Source organism: Leptodactylus fuscus, chromosome 2, assembly GCF_031893055.1.
Source record: "Leptodactylus fuscus isolate aLepFus1 chromosome 2, aLepFus1.hap2, whole genome shotgun sequence".
Classification (NCBI taxonomy): domain Eukaryota; kingdom Metazoa; phylum Chordata; class Amphibia; order Anura; family Leptodactylidae; genus Leptodactylus; species Leptodactylus fuscus.
Genome location: NC_134266.1, coordinates 67,682,313 through 67,698,094, shown reverse-complemented (window position 1 = coordinate 67,698,094; position 15,782 = coordinate 67,682,313). Strand labels below are relative to the sequence as shown.

Sequence of the window (15,782 nt, the reverse complement as noted above, 5' to 3'; positions counted from 1 at the left end):
AGGATTAGATACGCGCGTCTACACATAGTTCCACACGGGGGAGGATTAGATACACGTGTCTTCACACAGTACCACATGCCATAGGATTAGATACGCGCATCTGCACACCGTACCACATGCCGGGGGATTGGATACGCGCGTCTACACACAGTTCCACACGCCGTAGGATTAGATACGCGCCTCTTCACACAATACCATACAGGGGAGGATTAGATACACGTGTCTTCACACAGTTGTACACGCCATAGGATTAGATACACACGGTTCCACATGCCGAAGCATTAGATACGTGCGCCTGCACACAGTTCCACACTCCAGAGGATTAGATACACGGGTCTCCACACAGTCCCACACACCAGAGGATTAAATACGCATTTCTGCACACAGTTCCACACACTGAAGGATTTGATACACGCGCCTGCACACGGTTCCACATGCCGAAGGATTAGATACAGGCGTCTACACACAGTTCCACACTCCAGAGCATTAGATACGTGCGTCTGCACACATTTGTACACGCCATAGGATTAGATACACGCGTCTGCACAGAGTACCACATGCCGTAGGATTAGATACACGCGTCTACACACAGTTCCACATTCCAGAGGATTAGATACGCGCGTCTGCACACAGTTGTACACGCCATAGGATTAGATACATGCGTCTGCAGACAGTACCACATGCAGTAGGATTAGATACGTGCGTCTACACATAGTTCCACATGCCAAAGGATTAGATACGCGCCTCTTCACACAATACCACACTTTGAAGGATTAGATACGTGTCTCTGCACACAGTACCACAAGCCAAAGAATTAGATACGCGTCTCAGCACACAGTATCACACAGGGGAGGATTAGATACGCGTGTTTACACACAGTACCACACGGGGAGGATTAGATACGCGCGTCTACACACAGTACCACATGCCATAGGATTAGATATGCGCATCTGCACACAGTACCACATGCCGGGGGATTGGATACACGCCTCTACACACAGTTCCACACGCCGTAGGATTAGATACGCGCCTCTTCACACAATACCACACGGGAGGATTAGATACACGTGTCTTCACACAGTTGTACACGCCATAGGATTAGATACACACGTATGCACACAGTACCACATGCCGTAGGATTAGATACGTGCGTCTACACACAGTACCACATGCCTTAGGATTACATACACGCGTCTGCACACAGTACCACATGCCGTAGGATTAGATACGCGCGTCTACACACAGTACCACATGCCGTAGGATTAGATACACGTGTCTACACACAGTTCCACACGCCGTAGGATTAGATACGTGCGTCTACACACAGTACCACATGCCGTAGGATTAGATACGTGCGTCTACACACAGTACCACATGCCTTAGGATTACATACACGCGTCTGCACACAGTACCACATGCCGTAGGATTAGATACGCGCATCTGCACACAGTACCGCACGCCAGAGTCATTAGATATGCGCGTCTGCACACAGTTTCACTTACTGGAGGATTAGATACGCGCCTCTTCACACAATACCACACGGGGAGGATTAGATATGTGCATCTGCACACCGTACCACACCAACAAGGATTGGATACTTGCATTTAAACACAGTACTACACGGGGAAGGATTAGATACAGCTTTACTCCAGGTATCCATAACAACTGATCACAGGTTTTTCGCTGACATCCAAAATTAGATACACATAATCACATGACGCTTATGGACATACACACAAACAACATACAAAATACACCAGTGCAAAATTGGACAATTCTTATGGGGCCACTACACAAACATAAAATGTAATATACCCGTGCGAAGCCGGGTCCTCCCTCTAGTCTAATATAAAGGGCACAATGCTGTTAGTAGTTTTCAGCTAATCAACAATGTCCTATAAGGGAGCACTGAAGAATATATTGGTGCAGTAAAGTATTTACTTGTTTCCCTGTGTGTGTGCAAGTTGTGTAAAACCTGTCTGACCTGTATTCTATTCATCCGAATTGGCCACATTGCTCACTAATCCTATTGGAAAACTAGATTGCAGGAGAAAGTGGGTAGCAGACTACTATACAGGAAGACCAATGCCTCCCAGACATTCTCACAGCAGCTACATAGCTTGTATTTTTCCCTTGCACTGTTCTGGATTGTCAATCTTATACCAGCAGGCTTGTGCATACATGTAACATTGCCCCCACGTAGATCAGGGCTCCAGAGGGACATGAACCTTACAGCAGGGTGTGATGTTAGTACTTATTATCAGTGTGTTTCATTGTAATACAAATGAGCCTAATACAAAGTGGTAAGTTTTCTATTCCAAAAAATATTGTCCTATATGCCATGCATCATAAGAATTATATTTTAGGAACGTTATTCAGCTTGTCCTACATGGGAAATGGATGTGACTTGATGGTGGTGCAGGGGCTTAAGATGTAATGTGCGGCAAAAATGTGCCAAAATTCTGGTGCCTAGTAAGCCATTTAATGGTCATTCAACATCAGTCTCTGTGATGAATCTGGTGCATTTTAAAACTGGCTAATCTCATCTAGGATTAGTAAGTGTGCCCCTCTGCGGCTGATATGTTGGCTTATTAGAACTGCAGTTAGTTTGTAGAAGAATGATGCCAGAACTCCGGCCTTATAGATGGAATAGTGTGGCTGCATGTGCCTTTACTGTCCCCTCACTAGTCTGAGTTTTAGGTTACTGTTCTCTTGCTTTGTTTAAAAGTCTCATTTTCTCATCTTTATTTTGTTTTCCAGCCAGTTGCTTACCCTGGATACTACATCTACTCCCCTGCGCCTCTGTTCAGTTCCTACATGCCCAGATCAGCAATTTATGGCTGCTTGTGAAGATGGCTGCTTTGTTTGGGACATAACCCTAAAAAACCAGCAGGGAAGACGGTAATATCTATATGCATCTTTAGTATGCTTTGCCCCCGTCTGGTTTTTATCAAATGTAATGGAAACTGGTGTCAAGGCACATGTAGACACAACCTAGTATATGAATAAGACAAATAAAACAGTGCTCAGTAGGTCAGTGGCTTTGTTTCTGTGGTCAGGATCATAGACCACAATAAGTGCCTGATGGATGTGGGTTCCACCTCTGGAAAATTACTTGTCTCCCTTGTCCACTAAGCCCTGTCCTACCTGATGACAGCTGCTGTATCCATGCGGTGTGAACAGAGCTCTTCAGTGAGATCACCGAGCTAAGTGCTTGTCTGCTTCACGGATTTCCATACAGTTACATTCCAGCAGTGACCTCACCGGGTGGAGTTGGGGGGGGACGTCTTTTTGCCTTTCAAATGTTTCTGACATATCCATGGATAGAAACATCTCTTCAGATTGTAATCCTTAGTTAGATGGATGCTTAGAAATGTTATGAAGTGACACAGAAAATAAACTTTTTATTTCGAAGAAATCTATCTATATAATACACCTAACTTTGAACTATTGTTATTAAACCAGCTCATATGAAGTGGAGTTGAATTTCCCAATATACGATAAGGAATCCAAGCATTCAGATTACCATATTGTGGATGGACTGGCATTTCTGAGTGATGATCTTTTAGGTAAGTTGTACCAAGCTTAATATGTATTTATGCATGAAAGGCTAGGTTAACATAGTCTGTTTTGGTTTGTGGGGTTTTTGTTTTTTTTTAATAAATACCTGCCAGTCCATATTTACATCTTTCTCTATTTGCACACATTGTGAGTGTTTTCTGTGATTAGAAAATTTAGGACAGATTCTTGCATTTTTCCATAGAAGATAGCATCTTACAAAATTTGGCTAGCAGTCATATTGTGATATGTCCATGTCTTTACTGATTTCAAGAGGATTTATACAGAGGTGCCTGTTTTAGTAGAACATGCCCTTTGTAACTGTAAAATTCTGGCACCCACTGGATATTTGCCTTTGAAACAAAGTAAATATTAGGGCACTTGAAACACTTGAGGATGCAGGATGAGAATTCTTAACCTGAGCAGCAGGCAGTTGTCGGATCAGGACAAGGATACTCCTCATGTGATCACATGGGCATAGGATGTGTTACCAGGTGCAGGGAAACTGCTCTTCTATACAGGTGGACAGGTGGAGCATCAGTCTAATGGTGGATGACGGTAAAATCTCTGATATACACAGTATGACTGACAGGGCATCCATCTTTTGTTCATACCACAGGTGGATATATTCCTAGTGTGAATAGGAGAAACTTGGGTCCATTTTGAAGGACCACATTGCTATTCAACTAATATATATATTTAGGTTATGTCCTAACCACTATATGTATAGTGATTGCACAGGACAAGTTATTGCCATTAAGCTACAAATAAAAATCAGAATTAAAGGGGTTTTTCAGGATAAAAGAAAAATAATAATTTGACGTGGGAGGTAAAAAAAAAAAAAAAACATTCTCTCCCGTCTCCAATGCTCTGGTGTCTCTCAGCGTGGTCTGATCCTGCAGCTCCGTTGTTTTCTTCTGGTGCAAGTCCCCACACACACACACACACACACACACGTGACAACTGAGGCCAATTACAGTCATGGCCAAAAGTTTTGAGTGTGATACAAATATTAATTTTTACAAAGTCTACTGCTTCAGTTTTTCTAATGGCAATTTGCTTATACTCCAGAATGTTATAAAGAGTGATCAGCTTAACAGCAATTACTTGCAAAGTCAAAATTTGCCTAGAAAATGAACTTTATCCCCCAAAACACATTTCAACATCATTGCAGCCCTGCCTTAAAAGGACCAGCTAACATAGTTTCAGTGATTGCTTCATTAACACAGGTGTGGGTGTTGATGAGGACAGGGCTGGAGATCAATCTGTCATGATTAAGTAAGAATGACACCACTGGACACTTTAAAAGGAGGCTGGTGCTTGAATCATTGTTTCTCTTATGTTAACCATGGTTATCTCTAAAGAAACACGTGCAGTCATCATTGCACTGCACAAAAATGGCCTAACAGGGAAGAGTAACGCAGCTAGAAAGATTGCACCTCAATCAACAATCTATCGCATCATCAAGAACTTCAAGGAGAGAGGTTCCATTGTTGGCAAAAAGGCTCCAGGGCGCCCAAGAAAGACCAGCAAGCGCCAGGACCGTGTCTTAAAAGTGTTTCAGCTGCGGGATCGGGCTACCAGCAGTGCAGAGCTTGCTCAGGAATGGCAGCAGGCAGGTTTGAGTGCATCTGCACGCACTGTGAGACAGAGACTCTTGGAGCAAGGCCTGGTCTCAAGGAGGGTAGCGAAGAAGCCACTTCTCTCCAGAAAAAACATCAGGGACAGACTGATATTCTGCAAAAGGTACAGGGAGTGGACTGCTGAGGACAGGGGTAAAGTCATTTTCTCTGATGAATCCCCTTTTCGATTGTTTGGGACATCTGGGAAACAGCTTATTCGGAGAAGACCAGGTGAGCGCTACCACCAGTCTTGTCTCATGCCAACTGTAAAGCATCCTGAAACCATTCATGTGTGAGGTTGCTTCTCAGCCAAGGGAATTGGCTCTCTCACAGTCTTACCTAAAAACACAGCCATGAATAAAGAATGGTACCAGAATGTCCTCCAAGATCAACTTCTCCCAACCGTTCAAGAGCAGTTTGGCGATCAACAATGCCTTTTCCAGCATGATGGAGCACCTTGCCATAAAGCAAAGGTGATAACTAAATGGCTCAGGGAACAAAACATAGAGATTTTGGGTCCATGGCCTGGAAACTCCCCAGATCTTAATCCCATTGAGAACTTGTTGTCAATCATCAAGAGACGGATGGACAAACAAAAACCTACAAATTCTGACAAAATGCAAGCATTGATTGTACAAGAATGGACTTCTATCAGTCAGGATTTGGTCCAGAAGTTGATTGAGAGCATGCCAGGGAGAATTGCAGAGGTCCTGAAGAAGAAGGGTCACACTGCAAATACTGACTTGCTGCATTAACTCATTCTAACTGTCAATATAAGCTTTTGTTACTCATAATATGATTGCAATTATACTTCTGTATGTGATAAAAACATCTGACAAACACACATAAAAAACAGAGGGCAGCAGATCATGTGAGAATATAAGATTTGTGTCATTCTCAAAACTTTTGGCCATGACTGTAGTTGCCTGAATAAAGGACGCGAGATGTCTCTACCTGTGACGTCCCTGGGTCCTTTCCTTAGGACACTAAGGCTGCTGATTGGCATCAGGGAAGGGACCAGGGATATCACAGCCAGCAAGGACTTGTGGCAATAGAAGACAGTAGCAGGACCAGACCGCTGGGAAGCACCAGGAACAGGTGTATGTTGGATTTGTGTTTTTTGTTTTTTTTCCCCCGCTTCCCCAGCCTGATATATACTGGACAACCTCATAATGCCCAAAAGTTAAATATTATAATGTACACACATTCAGTATTACCACAAGTGCAACAACCTGAATAACAAATTAAAGGTGACTAGTGTTGGCAGTAAAAAAAAAAAAATTTAAATGTTAGTGGAAAATTAATCTATACAGTATTTTTTTTTATTCAACTGTAATTTTTGAGTTTTCAAAAATATACAATACAAGGAAGAAACGAGGCAAATAAAAGCCAGGAACAGGCGGGAAAGGCTGGACTGCCAATTCCCAAACAAAATACAACCAAAATATACATACAATGCAGCATCAAAATAGTAAAAAGGGGGAGACCGCAGACACACAGAAACAAGAAGGGGGGAAGGTCCAAGATCAGAGGCCACGCAGCGCACAATGAGCGTCCCAAGGAGACCAAATAGAATGAAAAGCGTCCAGGGTGTTATTGAGGCTGGCAGTCAAGAACTCGAGGCTCCTCACATCCTTGATGCGGGCTAGGAGTTCAATGCCTGAGGGAGGGTTCACGTTCCTCCAATGCTTGGCAATAAGGGTTTTTGCGGTCGTACACAGATGCAGTAAAAGTCTGGAAGTCTTACTACCTAGGTGTCTGGGAGGGAGGTTCATTAGATACAAAAGGGGATCTAAAGGGACCCCCTGTATAAAAAGGGCCTCCATCAGGACTTCAACCCCCCTCCAGAAGCCCAGAACAAGACCAAAAGATGTGAAATAACGTACCCACCGCGGTGTTGCAACGCCAACACCCCGATGGAAGCGCGGGGTTCAAGGCATGAGGAAGAGCTGGAGTGTGATACCAGTGCATTAGGAGTTTATATTGCGTTTCCTTAAAGGTTATACACTGGGAGGATTTCTGAGCACGAGACCAGACAATCTGCCACTGTCCCTGGGTAATGGGGGTGCCCAACGCCTCTTTCCATTTGGCCATGTAGCGATGCCGAATAGGAGAACCAGTCGTCTGAGAGACAAGAAGCTGGTACACAGAGGATATGAGGCCATTTGTGGAAGTGCCCGCCCGGCAAATCTTTTCGAAGGGTGTAGGGGTAGAGACTCTAGTAAAGCATGGAGGGAGCGCACAAAGTGAACTACCTAAGAATAATGAAGCCACTCAGCCTGAGGAAGACCCGAGTTAGCCACAAAATAGTCAAAAGGCCTGAGCTCCAACGTCACGGCATCAGTCATATCAGTGATCCGGAAGAGCCCCGCCATGGACCACACTCTGACCATAGCGGGTGACAGGCTATCAGGGAGGAGAGGGTTATATAGGACAGATACCATGGAATCTATACAGTATTAACAACGAATATGTATGTAGCAAAAATTGGTACCGGTGAATTGCTAACTGTATGAAGTATACCTTCACGAAAATGAGTCATGCATTTAGTAACTAAGCAAAAAAAAAAGCCTGTAATGCAATACTGTAAGCCAGGGTATTGTATGATGGACTGTATCCCGTCATCTGGTTATGAGCCAGTGAACTAGTAACTGGCTGGGAAGGTATTGTACAGTTAACTTTTTTTCCATTGGTTTCAGCATCCAAAAGTACAATGCAAGGATCTATATACATATGGAGCTGGAAAAAAACTTTTGAGAAACCAAGGCCTAAAAGCAGTAGAAAAAAAGAAGCCTATATCCTGGCAGAACTGAAATGGTCAGAGACGGATCTACCATATCTTGCTCTATCAACATGTACAGGTAAGGTGCATGTTTACCCTGTGGTTGTATGCATCACCTAGCTCAATAAAATGGTTACAGCAGATTCATCCCAGGACTTCTGACCCCTAAAACAAAAAAAAAAAAAAAAGATTTTAAATTTTGATCATGCAATGAAAAGTACTAATCTGAAGTATAATTACTTGCTATATATTTCCCATTCCTTTTGTAGCCATTCTTGACTTTTGCTCAAAAAAACGCAGCAAAATCTACAAAAAAATATGCGTTTCTGCGACACCACAGCCTTTAAAGAGTTATTCCTAATTTAAAAAGTGATGGCATTGCTAAAATGCCATCACTAACACTTTATGGTTGGAGTAGTTCAACCTCTTGGACCTCCTGAAAATGACTATCAATGCTGGTTTTAGTGTTATGGCCCCTTCATTGTATTTTCTTGCACAGTCAGTTGGTGGTATGGTGCAGGAAAACTTTGTAAGGGCTAGTTCACCTGGGGCTAGTGACCGCGTATTTTGGTCCTGATTTTGACGCGGGAAGCGCAACAGAATCGGGACCAAAATGCGCCTGCCACAGCTAGTCGCGACTGTCGGAGTAGGCCCAAATGAATGGGCCTAGTCCAGAGGGATTGTCTTGACGCGCCGCGGTGATTTCCACTGCGGCATCCGCCTCAAGAAAGGGCAGCTCGCTTCTTTTTTCCGTGAGCGGGAACAAGATCGCTAGTGGTCCACATAGACCTCTATTGTGAGGGGGCAGGTTTTGAGGTGGATTCCGCGCCCTCTTGCCTTGTGTGAACTAACACTAAAGATATGCGGTGCTAAACCACCCTTCATTCTCAGGATTTTTAGAGGCCCCAGGGATTGACCCTCCAGGACAAATATGAACACAGCCAACCAGCCTGTTTATTCAGTATTGTCCTATATACAATGTAGTCAATTAGTTATGTTGATAGAAGGAGTCTACTTATTGTTTGTTTTATGATTCTGCTCCTCTTTAGATGGATACTATGTTTTGTGTGGCGATGAAGCAGGAAAGATATGGGTATATGATCTTGAGTCCCACAAGGCTGAATTGCAAAAGGGAGTACCATGCAAATCGTTGAAGGAGCCCACAAAGGTATAATATGCTTATGGGTGCATTCTTCTCTCATCTTTGTTTTATTGTGATCTTTACAATGTTGCATATATATGAGAGATATACAGTATGTTCTATTATTCGCCTGCTTATAGTATGTTTATACGTGCGTTTTCATATCTTGTGTCTAGACTGGTATAATGGAGTAGGATAGTGATGGGAAACGTATCCTAATGGTTTTAAACACCCTCCAGCATATTCTTTGATTCTGTTACTTATTGGTATTTGCTACATTCAATGCATATTGAACACACACCACTGTGGGTACACTACCATGAGCCCCATCTTCTTTTTGGAACTGTGAAATGACCTATGAGGTCAGTATTAGGAATATTATTTAAAAGTACATCCCATAAGACATTGGTGACCCTGTGTTACAATGTGTTTTGCCTTGAATGTTTGGAGTTACAGTGATCAGTTTTGGGCTTCCCAAAATAATTGACGTAATTATAATCTAGGCTGGCGCTTCAGTCTTTTTACTGCGGGTACTTCTTCCACCTGAACCAGAGCTAATGCCAAAATGAAAAGTGTATCTCCGTTTATCTTTGTCTACTGGGTCATATATAACATTAAGGGATGCAGCAAAACTGTCGAGGCCTGTGCATCATAATGATGCTAAATCTGCTCCTCTAGCTGTGCCGCACTAACAGCTGGTCGTCCTCATATATGTAGAAAAGTTTAATAGTTGTGACCAAGAGTTCACAGGACTTCTTAGAATGGTGAATAAATCCCTGTTCACACTGGTTCTTTTCTATTGACTTTCTTATTTTATTTGATGGTTCGAATTGTGTAGCAGTATTCTAGAACAGAGTAAAAACATCGGGTGTACTGAAATCAGTGCGGAGAATAAAGCATATCCTCCATGGAGCTTGTTAAAACAGAAGTCCCAATGCCAGTAGTATGGCAAGTACTGCCCATATGTTCTCCCATTGAGCTATGGCAAATGGTCCCAGTTGTTAAGTAAAATGACATGTAGTACTGTCAGAACTCTTGTACTGTAATTTATCATGAAATAACCTTTTTCTATGACAGATTATAGACTGGCCATTCCCCATTGCAAGAAAAGAGAAAGTTGGAGAATCTGTGATAAACTCTGTGATCATGGACCCAGCAATGGAGTACTTGGTGGCGTTAACAGACAAAAATATTATTGCTGTGTGGAAGATGCTGTGATGGACGAAATCTTTAAAAAAAAAAAAAAAATTCCCTATGGGAAAGGTTGTGTTTTTTTTCTTTTATACAAATCTTTTTATTTTTTTATGTTCTGGTCTTTAAGTATTTTTTTTAACATCCTAATTTAGAATTCTTAAGACAAAAATGTTTTGCACATTTTATAAAATATGTCCATAAACATGTTACGGTATTTTTTTTAGAAAATGTCATTTTTAACCCCAGGATTGTTTTTCTGTTCATCTTGGGTTCATGTTTTCAATTTCTGTGCAGAAGAGAAAGAAAAGAAAAACTTTGACTGTATAGCAATGTGTGTGCTCTTTACCATCAGTTACACCGATTTAACGTTTTGTATTGAAAACCACCATCAAAAAAAATTAAAGGTGCACTATTTTACACGGTTTTTGAGTTTTTTGCATCCATCGCTGCAATCAGTAAGTTTGCTCGTGTTTGTCCACATTTGATATGCTTCATATTTCTCCACCAGAAGAGAAAGGGAAGGAGAAATTCATCTGATGGAGCAGTAGTTTCGATAAGAATAAACTTAATATGTTCACATGTGTTTTTTGCAGGAGGATTTTGAGTCAGAATTTGCCGCAAAATCCACCTCAACAAACTCCTCCGAACTGGTTATTTCTTGATTAATTGCCCAGCACTATGACCCATGTAATATTCTGTATAGAACGGTGTTCAACTCTGTATACATTATATAGCAAGAAGAAAGTGCTGTGTACAGTATATACTAGAATGAAAGGAAAAGTCTGCAGGGAAATCTATTTAAGCTCTACTACTCGGATCTTTAGCAACTTCGATCCTATTATCAGGAACTTATTTAGTATTTGACTAATGTCCCTTTCCAAACTCTGACTGTAGAACGAGATTTTCTAGACTCTCTCCTTACAATGGAAAAACTCTGAAGCAATGGTGGATATGACCAGGGGTAAATCATGGGGTCCAGACGTTATAACAGTGGAAGCTAAAAAAGAACAAAGGACACCGAGCACCCCATAGTGTAGTTCGGTAAAACAAAGTTATATAGGTAAGGATGAATGGGAGGCTCACCTTATGGGGTTGTGGAGAACCACAACACCTTTGATTGCGTTGGATTTGTCAGAGGGTCCCTCTTGAGTGGCATGCAGCTGACTCTTTAGCACCTTAGGGCATACATTGGTAGAGAGAAGGACCAATCCCACTCCTTCAGTTAGGGATGGGAAAAGCAAGAATCGTGCTTTCACAGTGAATTGAAGAAATGTATTTAACAGGCTTTATGTCTGGTAAGTCCACTTCTGATAACCTTAGGCGTTCCAGATGGTGTCTCAGATTGGGGCTGCTCTTGAGCAAGACTGAATAATAGGCTCCCTACATGGCATTTGACTCGGTGGAATGGCAGTTTCTCCCCCAGCGATTTGGGTTTGGGAAATCCTTTATCACATGGAAATAAAGTGAAGTGTAGATAGCACACTATCAAGTAGTGAAGTTAGGGTCCCACTCCAGTAGTATAATCAAGGAAACGACTTCTCACTTCAGACTGTGTATTCAATTCTAGTGTTTCATTCACACATGTAACAAGGTGTAGAGTAACGTTTCGGCTGTATTATATGGTCTTCATCAGATGCTATATTACAATATAGGTAAAGTACAAAATTGCAGACAAACGCATGAACACACATCTATGTTACATATAAGTGCTTAAATCCAAACCAAAACTATACATATATACAACATTATTGTCACATTAGGATTAGTACTAATAGCATAGGGATAACAGGTTACCAATCCAAGGGGGTATAGACAATCAGTATAAAGTGAAAATGAAGTTGATAGTAGGACAAGGAAAAACAATTGTATTATCCTCGACAGTAGTGTAGTAGGGCACTAGACCCTAAGGGGAATCCATAATAGCGTATTAGACTATGTTAAGAAAGAATGGGCACAGGTGGGTGCAAATGCAAATATGCAGAGTGGAATCAAGGATAAAGAGTGCAACACATAAATAAGCTATGTTATACTGAGTACATTCCAAGTACAGAAAATGCCATAGAAATATTCACACTATCAGGTAGTTGAAAGGGACTGCAAAACTTAAAAGGCTAAAAGAATACTAAATACACTAAGGTGCCTGTAATGGTATCCTGTATACACTCACCAGATAAGCATGGTCAGTCAAGGGTTAATAGCCTGGATAGGGGGTATGCCGTCCTGCCATGAGCACCTTGATGGAGAGTAAGGGCGCCTTAATACACACGTTGATGAGGACATGACAGGTCCTCTTTAATGTGGCCTACAACTCAGAGAGTGGAAGCAGAACCAGTTCGGGGCATCACTTCTCCCTGCGTCAGTGATCTGGTTGTATTTTTATCAAGCAGATCGGCAGAACCAGCTGCTACATTTACCTACCGTCCCTGCCAGTGCTCTTGGCCATCGCTTCAGCCTTCATTTGTCCCTTTGTGCTGCACATCACATTGCGATGATGTGCGGCACATGAGGGTCCCTTGGAGGCTGATAAGGCCACAAGCAGAAGTGTTACCAGCCTTCCACTGCTATTATATATATTTTTAAAAAAAAAAAAAAAAAAGCAGTGGCTATCTGATAGGGCCCCTTTAAGGCACAGGGCCCACTGAGCTTGGCCTCAGCTGTGACGTGGGTCTCGCTGATGTCATGAGAGGCAAGTATAAGTGTTTGTTATTTATATTTACTTTCCCTGGGCAGGCTTCAATTAGAAAAAAAAGACCCGGCAGCATGTAAATATGTCACATGATGCCGGTCCGCTTTCTATTAATAGCGCTACCCACAGTCAGCAGAGATGAGTGCTGATCTCTGCTGCATGAGATTTGTAGTGGAGATAGGCTTTACCCAACGGCTGCGGGCCCCAGCCCTCTCCAGTTGTCTATGGGCTCCCTTCTCCTCCAAGCTGATTTGTACCCCCTGCAATCACAATCATTATTCCATGGTTTAAAAGTTATCCCAGCCATAACAAATTACTTCCTATTTACAGTATAGGGCAGTGATGGTGAACCTTTTAGCGACCACAACCCCAAACCTACTAAATTATCGCGAAGTGCCAACACGGCAATTTAAGCTTAATACTGTGTGGATCTACAATAGTGGACAGTTACAGACCCACAAAATACAGTCGTGTAAATGGGGCTTTACAGAGATTTCAATAATACAAACAACTTTGTACAGAAAGGAAATAGTTTCCATTTGGTACTTTTGAACAATTAATGTTCACTATTTATATCGCACAGGATCGATTTTATAGTGACCGATGTAACGTTATTACAGCCTGTACTAATATCACTTCTGCTATAAAACAGATACTGTGTGATATAAATAGTGAAGGGACCCCAAACAGTACAATCTGCCCCACAACTGCACCCACACACAGTGTTATGTGCTCCACAGTAGCCCCCAAACTGCATTATATGCTCCACAGTGGCCTCACACAGTACAATATGCTACACAATGGTTGCTAAACAGTAAATTATGCTCCACAGTGGCCCCTCCGTGCAGTATTATATGCTTCACAGTGGGCCCCCACACAGTAGTAGGTGCTCCACTTTGGGCTCCCCCACAGTATTATATTCTCACAGTGGGCCCCCAAACAGTAATATATATTCCACAATAGTCCCCCCCCAGTATTACATGCTCCACCTTGGGCTCCCCTATATTATTATATGCGCCACTATGGGCCCCCAAACAGTAGTTTATGCTACTTACCTAGTATGGCTGCAGTGCCATGTAGAGCGTCCTCTTCCTCCTCTCGATCGCAGGCACTGATGACTTTGCTGATGATGTCTACGTACCTGCGTTGGGGGCAGAGGTTATACACTCTGCAGTAAGTGTAGACCATGGTCACGCAGACTCGCAGCCTACACTTACAGCTTTCAGCATTTGCACACACAGCTGAAAGCAGCAATTGCTCACTAACGGAGAATCCTGTATCAGATTCCCTGTTAGTGAGCGATCTTGGTGACGGCACATATGCCAGCAGAGAGGGCTCTCTGGCATGTGTGCCATAGGTTTGCCATTACAAGTATAGGGGATAGCTTCCTAGTTGGTGGGGATTTAACCACTGAAACCCCAGGTGATCATGAGAACTTGGGTGTGCTGTACCATAGTACCCCTGCGCCACTCGGTTCGGAGGGGCCATTGGAGACACTGACCAAGTTTGTGAACTCTTTTCTTTTGATATTACCTTGCATGTGAGCCACCAGGGAGCAGTGAGCTGATGTTTGGGGGTGTTTTGCCAACGTTAGAGCCAAGTGCTTATACCTATGGTGAGCCTACTGAACGTTAAAGAGCAGTAACAAGTATCTTTGATAACATTTCTGTTCAAATTGGGGTGGAAAACACCACAGTTGTTATTAGGGGGATCCAGCAGTCAGCCTGCCAACAATCAGAAAGTTACTCCCTTTCCTGTAGATAGATAGATTCGGGCCTAATCCGGAGCGGAATGCCGCGACTGGATGCTGCTGCACTGTATCGGCATTCCGTCACAGCTTGCCATGCGGTATTTTCGCACGCGTAATCCATTTTCCGCTGTGTGAACATACCCTTATACTTGTCCCTTCTGCTACATACATGCCCGGCTAACACAAAAAAAGGCAGCAAAATCTGCAACAAAAAAGCAGCTTTTCCTCAGCCTAAGGGCTTGTTCACATCTATGCCCTGATCTCCGTTTTGCAGGTTTCTGTTTCCTGCCTGAAACTGGGCAGGAGACGGAAACCGTCAGTCATCTTTCAAATCCATTCATTTGAATGGGTTTGGAAAGTGGCCGGCCGTAAGCGCCGGTGAGCGTTTTGTGCTCTCCGCTGCGAAATCTTTTTTTTTTTTAACCGGACACAAAGTTGGAAATGCAGGGCTTTGTGCCTGGTTAAAAAAAAAACTGCTCACAGGCCCTCACAGCCGGACTCTGTCTGCCAGGTTTCCGTCTTCTGTCAGCAGAAGACGGAAACCTGCCCCATGTTGCAGAGACGCAGCTTTTTTTGTTGCAGATTTTGCTGCGTTTTTTTTTGAGCCAAAGCCAAGAATTGCTACAAAAGGAATGGGAATTATATAGGAAGTTCTTATACATCTACCTTCTGCTCAATCCACACCTGGCATTGGCTCAAAAAACCACAGCAAAATCTGCAACAAAAAAAGTTGTGTTCTTTTGCAGTGTGACGCCTTACCCTAAAGCTGTGGGGCTTTTTTTTATGCAGGTTTTACTTTTTTTTTTTTTAAGGTAACGTTATGACTGGCTTCAACTGGAAATATCCAGTAACTACTTCTACTTCTGCATTTTGCTGAATCTACTTTTGTAAGTTTTACTTCAGCTTTTAATGAGTGTGACCGCAGCAATACCATTATACTGAGGCAAGCTACTTGTGACCCGGCTATATATGGTATTATGTCACATGTGTAACAGTCTGTCACCACACACAGCGCTCCGCGTGTTATATAGCGCTTCAGGGTGGTGACG

The 15,782-nt window shown here is 42.8% G+C and overlaps 1 protein-coding gene across 1 annotated transcript in view; it reads left to right on the top strand.

Moving 5' to 3' along the window:
• Positions 1–10,536, top strand: part of LRWD1 (leucine rich repeats and WD repeat domain containing 1) — a 44,645-nt gene extending 34,109 nt beyond the window's left edge. Inside the window, exons 12-16 of the mRNA XM_075263930.1 lie at positions 2,761–2,901; positions 3,466–3,569; positions 7,880–8,041; positions 9,012–9,130; positions 10,181–10,536. Coding sequence (XP_075120031.1) covers positions 2,761–2,901; positions 3,466–3,569; positions 7,880–8,041; positions 9,012–9,130; positions 10,181–10,321 — 667 coding nt within the window. The 3' untranslated portion in view covers positions 10,322–10,536. The remainder of the gene's footprint in view (positions 1–2,760; positions 2,902–3,465; positions 3,570–7,879; positions 8,042–9,011; positions 9,131–10,180) is intronic.
• Positions 10,537–15,782: the final 5,246 nt, after the last annotated feature.